At 48.3% G+C, this 13,381-nt stretch overlaps 1 protein-coding gene across 1 annotated transcript; it reads left to right on the forward strand.

The window, feature by feature from the left end:
* Positions 1-2,595: 2,595 nt before the first annotated feature.
* On the forward strand, positions 2,596-8,547 carry FABP1 (fatty acid binding protein 1). Its single transcript, XM_029232206.1, has 4 exons — positions 2,596-2,715; positions 4,659-4,831; positions 6,294-6,386; positions 8,433-8,547. The coding sequence occupies exons 1-4, from the start codon at positions 2,649-2,651 to the stop codon at positions 8,481-8,483; spliced, it is 384 nt and encodes a 127-aa protein (XP_029088039.1). The 5' UTR covers positions 2,596-2,648; the 3' UTR covers positions 8,484-8,547.
* Positions 8,548-13,381: the final 4,834 nt, after the last annotated feature.

Here is a 13,381-nt window from a genome sequence, read left to right on the forward strand (position 1 = left end):
CACACACACACACACACACACACACACACACACACACACACACACACCACACACAATCTAGCCAAGAGGAGGCTGTCCCTTTGCCATGGGAGCTGTCAAGTCTCCAACGGCTGTGCTAGCCCCTTGACCAGCCTCTGAGCTGGTCATACCAGGCACTGCCTGGACGGAGAAGCAGGAAGGGCAGGGCAGGCAGAAGGGTCTGCAGGGAGTCATTTCACAGGCACTGCTCTTCCTCGGACACCAGAAAAGGGTCCAGGGTTCCTGAGAGGCCTCTGGGATTGGTGCCATCCTGCCCTATGGAGAACCTTTTATGATGCTCTGTCCCCCTAGCCACCTTAGAGCCCAATGAGCAGTACTGTGGGTTGTGTCATTTGACATCCATGGTCAAGGGGAGAGGGTCTGGATGTGGAATTCATATACCAGGCAACCCTGTACCCGAGGAGGGGTGTTGGGCAGGCAGTGGCTGCCTGAGAGAGCGTGCTGTGTCCAGGGCACTGCTAGTAGATCCTCCCAGATAGAGCACTTGATAGCGGGGAGGGATTGGGGGGTGTCTCAGGTATAACTTGAATTTAGCCCGGGGGTCAACCAGCGCACAGTCATTAGGCAGACACACGTCAGCTATTAGCCAGTGCGTTACCCTACGTAACCCAGATGCCAGCAGGGATTAGATGGTACTCTGGGATTTGGACAAAATTAGTTTGAATTCCTCTAAAGCCCAACCTAGGATTTAGGGGGATCCCTGGGGAAAATGCACCCCATGGCCACTCGGCTTCCTGGCACTGTTTTCAGTGTGCTGTCTTGGCTGCATTACATCAACCCAGAAATGAAACTCAGCCCATCATTTTCCTCTTGCACATCTATTGATTCATGGGTTATGCTTTACTGAAGCATGGAAGTAGCTGGGGAGAGAACTGAAGAAAGATGGATGGGGATTCACTTGGCAGTTTCAAATTCAACACCAGCCTTCCTAGAAGCCTGCCTGCCTCCCTGCCACTGGGGATGCCTTAGTGACTCGGTCACCCCACACCCTCTTGCTGGCCGCTCTCCTTTCTGCCTGCTGCACTGCTCTGTCTCCTCCCCATCATCCAGGAGGGAGAAGGATGCAACTGATGTGTCTCTCTCAGTCTCCTGCCCAGAACAGCCCCGCTGCCTCATCAACTCAGCCTCACTAAACACAGACCCCGGGCTCCCTCACCCTCTCTCCCTTATCCTGTCATGTTTTCTCTCTCTTACACACACACACACACACACACACACACACACACACACACACACACACTAATCTCCTGGCTGCCCAGCCCTGCCCAATCTGACTACTCTGTATCTCTCGTTTTTGTTTAACGAGAAACACCGTGGCCTCATTATCTGCTGACCGTTTTTATTTGCTGACTCATCATTAATTGGACATCTACTACGTGCCAGTGTTGGGAATACCAAGGAAGAAGTACAGAGGAAAAAAAGGCAGAGAGAAATAATCCCAGTAGGAATGACAATATAGGTACTTGCAAAGTGTTCTCTGAGCCCAGAGGATTCATAGAGGAGGCTACCAGGGGGAGAAGGACAGAAGGGCAGGGGGAGCCCCGTGAAAGCCAACATAGAGGCATGAGCACCCCGACAGGTTCAGGGGGTCCAACAGGTCCTACCTTCTTCCTTCCCCTATCTTGTCCCTGCCTAATTAAATGCATCTCAATCTCCACACACCTGGTGTAAAGGTACCCTTTCACACTTCCAAAAGGAGATTTTTTTTTTTTTTGGCTGTGTTGGGTCTTCCTTGCTGCACACGGGCTTTCTCTAGTTGCAGCGAGCAGGCTTCTCATTGCAGTGGCTTCTCTTGTATCGGAACACAGGCTCTAGACACGCAGACTTCAGTAGTTGTGGCTCGCAGGCTCAGTATTTGTGGCTCACGGGCCCTAGAGCGCAGGTTCAGTAGTTGTGGCGCCCGGGTTTAGTTGCTCTGCGGCATATGGGATCTTCCCGGACCAGGGCTCGAAGCCGTGTCCCCTGCATTGGCAGGTGGATTCTTAACCACTGCATCACCAGGAAAGTCGCCAAAAGGAGATTGATTTGGACTGTGGAGGAGCCTGTGAGGAATTCCCAGAATACAAAGCAGCTCTAGGGACTGATGACAACTTGGTAAAAATTAACTTAGGGTGACAATAAAGATGAGAAGAGATCATAAGGTAACTAAGGTGAGGTTTTGAGATTAAAGGGATTCTTTGGTATTTTTCTGAGTGTCTAAATCTGGATCCACACGTACACATACACATCTCCACGTATACATACATATACACATGCACACACACACACATATATGCGTGTGTAGGTATGTATGCATACACATACGCGCACACACATTTCATGGGATAGCAGCACCTTAAAGTCTGCAGAGCCATAGGGCTTTGCACCTGATTGGCACTCATCAAGTTTTGCTGAATTGGAGCAAATCACTGCTGTGCCCAACCTGGTTTTTTTTAATCGTTGACCATTGCTCTCAGGAGTTAATGTTTGAACCTGGCCATAAAGGAGTCGACAGCGGCTGACCTATGGCCTACATTTGAAGGGGAAGGAGCCCCCTATAAATCAGCCCACGCTGGCAGCCCTGCCAGCAGAGCTGTTGACTCAGCTGTGAAGGGAGCTTCGTCGCCACCATGAACTTCTCTGGCAAGTACCAAGTGCAGAGCCAGGAAAACTTCGAGACCTTCATGAAGGCAGTCGGTGAGTGCTGGGCCAAGGCTGGGGGCCATGGCCATGACGGTCTGGTCCTACACGTGGTGGCCCTTTGGGGTCCTGAGGTCTGGATGCGAGGAGCGGTCCAAGTTTACACAGACCAGGGGTCCTGTTCTGTTACTTTCGAAGCGCATGCTAGTCCTCCCTGCGCAAGGCTACGCCTTAGGCAAGTGGAAATAGCACTGAACTAGGGTCTGATCTGGATTGAAGCCACCTCTACTGGTACCTCATTGTGTGACCCTGTTCATTCACTCGTTCATTCATTTATTCATTCTTTTTTTAAAATATTTATTTATTTATTTTTGGCTGTGTTGGGTCTTCGTTTCTGTGCGAGGGCTTTCTCCAGTTGCGGCGAGCAGGGGCCACTCTTCATCGCGGTGCGCGGGCCTCTCACTATCGCGGCCTCTCGTTGCAGAGCACAGGCTCCAGACGCGCAGGCTCAGTAGTTGTGGCTCACGGGCCTAGTTGCTCTGCAGCATGTGGGATCCTCCCAGACAAGGGCTCGAACCCGTGTCCCCTGCACTGGCAGGCAGATTCTTAACCGCTATGCCACCAGGGAAGCCCCATTTATTCATTCTTCTAACAAACTTTGATTCAAGGCCAACCGCATGCTGAGATGAGTGCTGTGCTGGGCAGATACCACGGAGACAGATAACAATGAGCCACGTTTCCAAGGTCACAATTTAGAGAAAAAGAGAAGAAATAAATGCAATCAAGCATGCTCTAATGTGTCCTGAGTGCTGACTCAGTATCAGGCCCCATGCTAAGCCCTGAACAGGCAACATCCTGTTAATGCCTCAAACTCTGAGTTGGCTACTATTATTTTTCCCATTTTATAATTGAGGCAATTGAGGCCTTGAAAGGTGAAGTAATCCCAACCGGGGTCACACAGGTAGTAATCCCAAACTGAGCTGGGATTTGAAGCCGGCTCTAGTTCCCGGGGACACATTTAAAATCCCTTCGCCCCACCCCACCGGGTCACTTACAGGAGGATGTGGTGGTCCTGGGAGGGCATCAAGGGAAGCCTTGGGAGGAGCGAAGGCGAGCCTTGGCTGAGTCTTGGGAGATGAGCAGGTGTCCCCTGTGGGGCTAGGGGAGGGGAGTGTCCTCCAGGGGGAGGGAGCAAAGGGGCAGGGGGACAAGGAAGGATGCTGAGAGGAGAGGGTGGGGAAGACAGCAGAGGCAAAGAGAGGAGGAGATTCGGGGAAGCTGAGAGCTAGGACCTTCTCCTGTAGGGCACGTCATAACACCTCTCTGTGTCCTGCATCCCTCACTTGGGCAACAGGACCCTCCCCACCGCTGTCAATGCACCTGGTTTTCATGAAGCTCAATTCATGTAACAACATAGACATGCTCTGAAATTCGTAAAGCTCTGTCCCCGGGCAAGGGACACCTTGTCCATCTTCCTCAGGAGCCTCGATGGCAGAGGTGGAGGTAAGGATAGGGGGACATAGGTTTGCCAGGCACAGGCCGGGTGTGTGCCTGCTGTTCTGGCATAATTATTCAGAGCTCCCCTTCCACTCTCGGGGGGGACCTGGCTTGGGAGACAAGCTGGATGGTCCCCTGAATGTGGAGGACAAAATCCTTTACACTCAAAAGAGCAAAGTCTGAAGGCTTTAAAGTAGGAGGAACGAAGAGGGAGAGCAAGTAAGAAGCAGGTGCTCAGCCGAGAAAAGCTTCCCCTGGGCAGAGGGGTGTGTTTTTCTTATAAACCAACTGGCAAGATAGCAGGTGCATGAGATCAGGCCAGGTAAGGCCACTGACCTTCCCTTTCAGAGGTCAAAACCCACACTGCTCACAGGACTCCAGAAAGTGCTGGGGTCTCCGGGAAAACACGGCATCTCCCCTCCCCCTCCACATCACGGGGTTTCTCTTGTGACCTTGCAGCTCCCACCTCTGCCCACCTCTGAACTTCCAGTGCTTTCCACCAGGTATGCCTGATGACCTCATCCAGAAGGGGAAGGACATCAAGGGGGTGTCAGAAGTCGTGCATAACGGGAACCACTTCAAGTTCACCATCACCACTGGCTCCAAAGTGATCCAGAACGAGTTCACCTTGGGGGAGGAGTGTGAGATAGAATTCCTGACTGGGGAGAAGGTCAAGGTAGGAGGTGCCCCCTCGAGCCACCCTCTGCTTCCAGAACTTTCCCTGGAGCCTGGTCCCAGGCTTCCTCCCTCAACGCTCCCACCTCACAATTCCCACTGCTGATACCCTATCTCTGAACCCACTGCTGGGGTGAGAGGCAGAGAGACAAAGACAGCTCTTAAGGAAGAAGCTCTTAGGGAAGCTCCCAGTTTCCTGCGACCCTCTGGAGGAGCTCTGGCCCAAGGGTCCGAGCTCTCCCATATAGAGGGTATGGGGAACCAGGCCCAGAGCGGGAGTCTTAGACTCAGAATCTCCCAGGCCCAGCAACGGGCAAGTGACAGTCTGTGCAAAGCCCCTAACAGAGCCCTGAGGTCATCCATGAGCCAAAGGAAATGGCTTTGCTGAGCCTAGAGCTGGTGGTCATGGGGACAGACTTCCTGAAGGAGGTGCCTGCGACACCAAAGAACCAAAGCAGGCCTTCAGACCAAGCCTTGTGGGTTGGTCAATGAGTCCCTAGACTTTGCTACCTCATCTGTGAAATGGGCACAGTCGCCCTTCCCAGAACAAAGGCAGCAGGCAGGGTGGTGTCACCTCTGCTGGGCTGTGGCTAAGGTGTGTGATGAGAGCTGGGTGTGGGATGTGTGAGTGGTGGGCAGGCGGTGGCAGGGAGATCCAGGCAGGGGGGCGGCCCCCACAAAGGGCCTCTGTTCCTCCGTCCGAAACCCCACACACCCCAGCACCACCAGTACCACTGAGTGGCCATCTTCACTCCTCTCCCCCAACATCCCCTGACCCCAGACAACTTTGTGCATCTGTCTCCACACAACTGTTGGTCTTTTTTTTACCTCTTCTGATGGCTCTTGATTTCTGCTTCTCTAGATGTAACATTACAGGTCAGGAAATGTGTGATAAATTTTAGATGGGAAATTCTCTTATACGTCCCACGGTAAGGGGCAGGCTGTCATGGGTTTTACCACAGGCCTTTTACAATTGTCCGTTTTGGAGGCACATTTTAACATTGGCCAGTGTCTTCTGCTCCGTGCTGGGTTTCTGTTACCTCTTCCTGGATGCATGAAAAGGAGACCGCAAGAGGAAAGATAAAGGTGCTAGAAGGAATAGTATAAAATAATACAAAGCAAAAATATGTGTTCTTCCAACTGGCCAGGATTTTGAATTTTGCTACTCCCTCCCTCCATTGGCTTGGAGAATTGCGACTTGAATCAATTTTATTTGTGTTTGATTTGAGACAGCTTAGGGGTCTTATGCTGACTCCTAGATCACATCCCATAGATGAAAAGTCTGGCAAAAGAAGCCCTGCCATTTTCTTCAGTTCTTACATGCACCTCACTTCTGTTCAGAGCCAGAGAACAGGGTTTGTTTGCTGCAAGCAGAGACCTATGCAGGGTAGCCAACCTCATTAGCGAGAGGTTTACTCCCTCGCAGACCCTTCCTCCCAGGCCGTTCCTTCTGTCCTATGCAGGCGGTGGTTCAGCTGGAAGGTGAGAATAAACTAGTGACAACTCTCAAAGGCATCAAGTCCGTGACTGAATTCAACGGTGACACAGCCATCAGCGTAAGTTGACACTCTGACTTGTGGCTTCTCGTGCTTGGGGCCAGGGGTCAATCTCTGCTACCACTTACTGAGCATCCACTGTGCCCAGGAAGCTTTCACACATTATCTCGAATCTTCCCACCAACACTGAATTTTCTTAATGGGGAAACTGAGGCAATCATACCGCCAGGAAATGGCAGAGCTAGGGTTCCTCTGAGCTGGATCTGTCTCACAGGGCAGCAGTCCACGGTGATACACTGCACCACCCTAGGAGAAGCCAGCTCCTATTGTAGACGGGGGAGCTTTGTACATTTCTTACTGGCTTGCAATGGATGCTAGTAAGTCATTTTGTTCTAATAAAACCAGTGCAGTGTGTTAAGGCAGTTTTCCAATAGAGAAGTATGGTGTCTTAAGGAAGGGGCACACTTTTCTAATTCACCAAAAGCCCCCCATGTGCTGGTGGTGGCCCCAGCTGGTGCTTCCCTGCCTCTCCCTGTTCCTTCAGGCTGTCCTTCCACCACCAGTTTCCTGGTCAGGGTCGACCACTCCTACCTCCCCCACTTCCTTCCTTCCTCACTGCCATCCCCTGCCTCATCTCCCCTTCCTCCCCCAACACCCAAATAGGATGGGGTAGGAGAGGAGCCTGGTAGGAGACACAGCGTCATGCAAAGCCACCAGCACAGGTCACACTTCTTAGACTCTGCTGGGGTGTGGACACAAGTCTCGCTCACGGGCTGGAGGACAGAAATCCATTCGTTCCCACCTGTGGTCCTCTGATTCACGGAGCAACCTTCCCATGCACGCAGCGCCCACGCCCAAGGAAGGCTTGGTCTGGCAGAAAGTTGGGCTGTTTCATTGCTTTTTCTATTTTATGACGTTGCAGTAATTGTCAGCCATAACCCTTCCCTTCTGCGTCACTAACCAATGAACACAGAGGCCTCCATCTGCCTTGCAAGCCCAGGGAACTCAGTAAATGCCTTTGCCCTTTGGGCATTTATAAGGAGAATCGTATTCTCGGCAATTTCATGGCAGCTTATGGATCTGACACTCCGGTTTGTGTGTGCCACGTCACCCTTGGCGTCTGGCTGTCGGCCACGTCCTCTCCCCCATATGGGGGTGAATAGCACAGTGTCTCTCCTGCAGTGATAGTCCCCCCGGCTCTTCCTTGCCCCTAGGTTGTATTTTGGGGAGTAACAGAGGCAGAACACTGCTCAAGGGGAGAAATCCCTCAACGAGGGAGAGAGTGAGGGTCAACCATGAAATCTGCGGTCCCCAGCACATTCACAGCAGAGAGAGGCACCTGCAGGGCAGTGGTAGATAAGCTGTCCTGGACTCAGTCCTGGCCAATGTCTTTGCTATGTTCCATTGCCCCTATTCCTCTCATCTCCTGTGAGGGAGGCAGGATGGGGGACTTAATAGACAGGTTGACCTGTCCAAGGTCATCCAGCTAACGAGTTGTAGAACTAGGGTTCAAACCTAGATCTTTCCGTTCCATTTCATTGCTCTTGAAACTAAAGGGCTGCCTTTTCACCCTGATGACATCACCCCACATCATTTCCATAGTCTTGTTCAAGAGAATCAGCAGGAGGGAACGGCTGGGGGAGAAAGGAGCAACCCTCAAAAACTCAAACACTTACGGATCCAATGAATCTAATGTTTTTATAGGCTCCACAGCTTTGGGAGGGAAATTATGCACTACCTACTAAGTTCCAGGCTGGATGCCCAGGTGTTTCCCCATACACTTGTCCTCGGTGCTCAACACGTGTTTGGTCCATAGTAGGTGCTCAATGAAACTTGGAGAAATTGGATCAGATTGGACTGGTTTGGATGGTCTTGCTGTAACAGTCATTGATGTAGGAAGGAATTCAGTAAAAGGCAGGACAACTCTGCACGTGAGGAAGTAAAGTGACCAATGGGATTTTAGAAAAGATTGCCAACCCTTCCTCTGGTCCTATAGAAAACAGAGGAGTCTTTGAATTACTACATATGTTAGCATACTGGGGGCTTAACTATCATTTACGATTCAACGTCAGATGAGCGTTTCATGATGTCTTTTCTGGCTTTCAGACCATGACACTGGGTGACATCGTCTTCAAGAGAATCAGCAAGAAAATTTAGACAAGTCTGCATTTCATATCCTTTCAGTATATACAATTAATGTAATAAAGTGAACTTTGTTTTTAAAAAGTGTATTTTCCTCTTTTCATTGATGTGGTTATTGAACGCCGATCACCTCTATTTTTGTAAATCTTGATCATCTTCACATTCCATCCTACAGAGTCAGGTCTGATTCTCAGCCTGAAAGCAGACCCCAGGCTGCCCACTCAGGTGACCCTGTAAGGGACGCATGATGTGGCTGGATCTGTAGAGCAGCCCTGAAATGAGCTGTCCCAGCCAGCCACATGGCAAGGAGCTGGAACTAGAGGGGCTGTGTGCTGGGTCACCCCCATCGGGACAGAGGCAGCAGAAACACTGGGCAGGCAAAGGGATGCTGTGCTCACAGCAGCCCCACCCACCAGGAGACATGAACAAAAAGATCGGGCACTGGCCCACCCAGGGACAATTCTCCCTCCTAGAGGATGGCTGAGTGAGAAGCTTCCAGAAGCAGACAGAGGAATCTCAGGTAGAATTCCCTCCATGCTGCGGGCAGAAGCAGAATATGGGAGAAGAGGGATTTCTCCAAACGGCACCTTGTACCAGGCTCTTGTAGCTGTGACGGGTTGAGTTGCATCTCTCCAAAACTCACATGTCGAAGTCCTAGCCCTCACTACCTCAGACTGTGACCTTATTCAGACATAGTCTTGCAGATGTAGCCAGTTAAGTTAAAATGAGCTCACATTGGAGTGGGGTGGGTCCCTAATCCAATATGGCTGGTGTCCTTCTAAAAAGGAGAAATTTTTGAACACATACACCCACAGGGAGTCTGCCATGTGGAGACGAGTTATGCAACCACAAGCCGAGGAACTAGCAGAAGCTAGGAGAGAGACCTGGACCAGATCCTTCCCTACCTCTTGCAGAAGGAGCGTAGCTTTGGTCACCTTGATCTTACACTTCTGGCCTCCAAAACTCTGAGATAATAAATGTCTGTTGTTTGAGCCGCCCAGTCGGTAGTGCTTGGTTACAGCATCCTTAGCAAATGAACACAGAGCTCATTTCCCATACCCAAAGAGCTACCAAGCTCGGGCATTTCTACCTTATATCTTTCAGCTCTCAGAACGGTGCCCAGACCACAGAAAGCTCTCAACAAAGATGCTTTAATGAATGAATGAATCTGTCACCTTTCCCACCTTCCCTCTTTTGGGGTTGAAACCCCGTTACTTGTTACTTGTATTGTTTCACGGGCCACTATGGCATCTCCCTCCCTCTCTCTCTCACCTGCGAATCTGTACCCCACAAATTGTCATCTTCCCTAAAAACAGCACTGATCATAATGCACCCTAGTTCGTTGCCTTATACATAAAGAGTCAAACTCCTCAACCTGCATTCAAGGCTCTGCAACAGGGATCAGTAAACTTCTTCTGTAAAAAGCCAGAAAGAAAATATTTTCAGTTTTGTGGACCACCCAGGCTCTGCCACAGCTCCCTAATTCTGCTGTTGTAGCACTGAAGCAGCCACAGAACAATACCCAAACAGGTGGGCATGGCTGTGTTCCCATGAAACTTTATTTATGAACACTGAAATTTAAATTTCATATCATTTGCCTATGTCATAAAATATTGTTCTTCTTTTGATTTTTTTCAACCATTTAAACATGGAAAACCATTCTTAGCTCGCACACCATATAGAAACAGGTGGGGACTTCCCTGGAGGTCCAGTGGTTAAGACTCCGTGCTTTCACTGCAGGGGCGTGGGTTCAATCCCTGGTCAGGGAACTAAGATTCTTGCATACTGTGCAGTGCAGCCAAAGAAAAAAATGTGGCAGCTGGATCTGACTCATGGACCATAGGTTGCCGAACTTTGCTCCATTATGTCCTGTCCCACCTTACCTAGCTTTACACCCTTCCTATAATATACACTCCAATCGAGTTAAACAACCTCTCATTTCTCTGATAATTTAAGTGCCACCTCCTCCAAGAAGGCTTCCTAAACTGCACAGCTGAAAGTACTCTTTCCCTCTCTCTGGCTTTTTATCTGCACCAGTCTACTGGATGAAGTTCTTCCTTCCTTGCTCTATAGTTTTCCCCATATGTTAGCCCTCCTCCTTCCATATGGAGCAGGATCTTGGGGGAAAAAATGGGAGACAATTATTTCAGGAACTAGGGCAGACTTAAGGAAAGTGCTTCAGAGCTTCAGTAAGAACTCAGAGTTGGAAGATACAGGGGAAAATACAACTAATAGGAGACTACAATATGCCATTCACAAAATAAATTCCAGATGAACTAAAGAGCTAAATGAATAAATGTGAAATATTAGAAATAGATGTGATGATAGATAAATAACTTGAAGTATAGAAGACCATCTTAAACAAGGTGCAACATCCATGAAGGGAAAGATTAATTCATTTTACCACCTTACAAATTTTAAATTTGATATGAAAGAAAGACACTGTAAACACAGTTTCCAAAAAGAAGCAATAATGTGGGAGAATATATTTGTAGCTTACATAACAGAGGTTAATAGACAGAATATAAAAACCTCCCCCAAATCAATAAGACCAACAAGTCAGTGGAAAAGTGGGTTGAGGACATATACAGGGAATTCACAATATGAAATATGCTTAGCCTCACTGTTAATCACAGAGGAGGGATGTAAGATGAGATATCATTTTACAAATCAAACTAGTAAAACGTGAAAAGATTGACCACATCCAGTGTTTGCAAGGATGTGATGAATGGTTCTCCCATCAGTCGGTGGAGACGTAAACTGGTACAGCCCATTTGGAGCACCACTTAGCAGTATCCATTAATATTTTCAATGTGAATTTCCTAGCACCTAGCAATGCCACTGTTGTACATCGCCCTAGAGTTGTGTTTAAACACATGCACAAAGAAGCATATAAAAAATGCAACAGCCAAAAACTGGAAACAAATGTCCATCAGTAAAAAATGGATCAGATAAACTGTGCTATGGCCACACTCTGAAATAACCTTCGGTAGATTAAATGGACGAGTAGATCTATATGTACTGTTATAGGACTATCTCTAAGACCAAGCATTAAAAAAAAAAAAAGTAAGTTTCAGAACAATATCAACAGTACAATATCATGTAAATTTTATTAAAATACGAAACAAAATTATCTATTTATATAGATATACAGATATGTCTATGACCATGGATGGCTGGAACACCAGATAATAGCCATGACTTCTGTGGCAGGAACAGGAATTGGGTGGGAGGTCAAGAGAGCTTTTTGCATTATTTCTATTGTTTGAATCTTTTACAAGGAACTAATTTTGTGGAACTACTTTTTTTAAATGAGCAATGACTTTTTAAAAAGCAGACGATTTCAAGTAAAAATAGTGGGCTTGAAGGCACGGTTCTAGTTAACTAATCCATGATTTTGGACCTCAGTTTTCTCATCTGTAAAATGGGCAATACAACACCTTCCCTCATAGCTTTTGTAAGGATCCCATGAAATGATGCCAGTACCATGCAAATAAAACATGTCATCATTGCCACTTGGATTCCTAGGGAACTGCGGTTGGGTTTGACATTTAGACTTTTAGTAGCAGAAGCTCTGTTACTGCCCAGAGAAATTAACCTCTGTGAGCAGATGAAGCACAGAGAGGAAACAAGGTTTGCTTAGGACCACCCAGCTGATAAATGGTGCACCTGAGGTTCTTTGACTCTTAAGACACAGGAGGCAGAAAGTAGTAGAAATAAGGTCTTCTCCTCAGCAAAGCCTCTAGGGATCTGACAAACTTCCCAAAGTCTCCTCCTAACTGGGAACAGCTCTGGATTTAGGAAGGTGTTGTTTGTATGTTTTTGCCTGAAAAGGAGAATTCACTTTAAATGCTGAATTTGGATTTCGTACAGGTGCCTAGAGAAATCTGGGCCCGAAGCCTGCTTTAAATAAATTGAATAAACGGCTGTTGATGGTATCAGCTATTTTTAATTGGACCCCTAGTCTCTTCTGACCCCTCCCTCTTCCCTCCGCCTGTCCTGTGGGCATCCCACTACCAGAGACGGCTCTTCCCCTGTGACAGCGGATTGACTTGTAAAGAGTCACTTTTGGTGTCTATACCCACACAAAAGTAGACATTTCTGTTGTTGTTTCAACTGATTGTCATTAGAATAAAGAAAGTGATTTTGGGGGGGGTGGCTGGGGGGTTGAATATAACAGCTCATACTCAATATTCAGACCATTTTTTCTACATATACTAGAGGCATCTTGACCATCCTATGATTTTCTAGTATTTCTTACCAGTAAAACACAGAGATGTGGAATTACATGTATCTTCTCTACAACCTAGACTCATTCAGCCAGATCAGGGCTGGGCAATGCTAAGCTCTGAGGAGACAGTAATTCCTGGGAGACTTGATGTCTAGCAGGGAGACCAACCCATAATCCACATGGCGACAGTATGATCCGTGCCGTGATCCTGATGTGTACAATCACCAGAGCCTGTCTGCCTCAGAAAATGTCTCAGTGGAAGTGACGTTTCAGCCGACTCTCAAAGCATCTGAGTGTGTTTGCTTGGCAGGGAGGTGTGGTATAAATGGAGGCTTGGCAAGAGATGAGGCTGAGAAGGACACAGAGTCTCTGTCATGAATATTCTGGTAAGGAGTTTAGACTTGACCCTGGAGACCATAGGGAATCATTGAAGGGTTTTCAGCTGCAAGAGGAACATGGTACTAAATGCACTGTAGAAAAATTATTCTGGCCATGGTGTCAAGGATCAGAGAGAGGGCCATGGCTGAATACAGACAGACCATGAAGACACAGCGGCGATAGTCCAGGCAAGAGATGTTGGGGACCTGAACCAAGGCAGTGCCTGTGAGGATGGAGCAGAGTGGAAAGGTTCACGAACATTTAGGAATTAGAGTCAATGGGATCTAGTGACGAGGTGTGAGAA

This window comes from Monodon monoceros, unplaced genomic scaffold (genome assembly GCF_005190385.1).
Source record: "Monodon monoceros isolate NGI ecotype Baffin Bay Population unplaced genomic scaffold, NGI_Narwhal_1 Super_Scaffold_19, whole genome shotgun sequence".
NCBI classification, from domain to species: Eukaryota; Metazoa; Chordata; class Mammalia; order Artiodactyla; family Monodontidae; genus Monodon; species Monodon monoceros.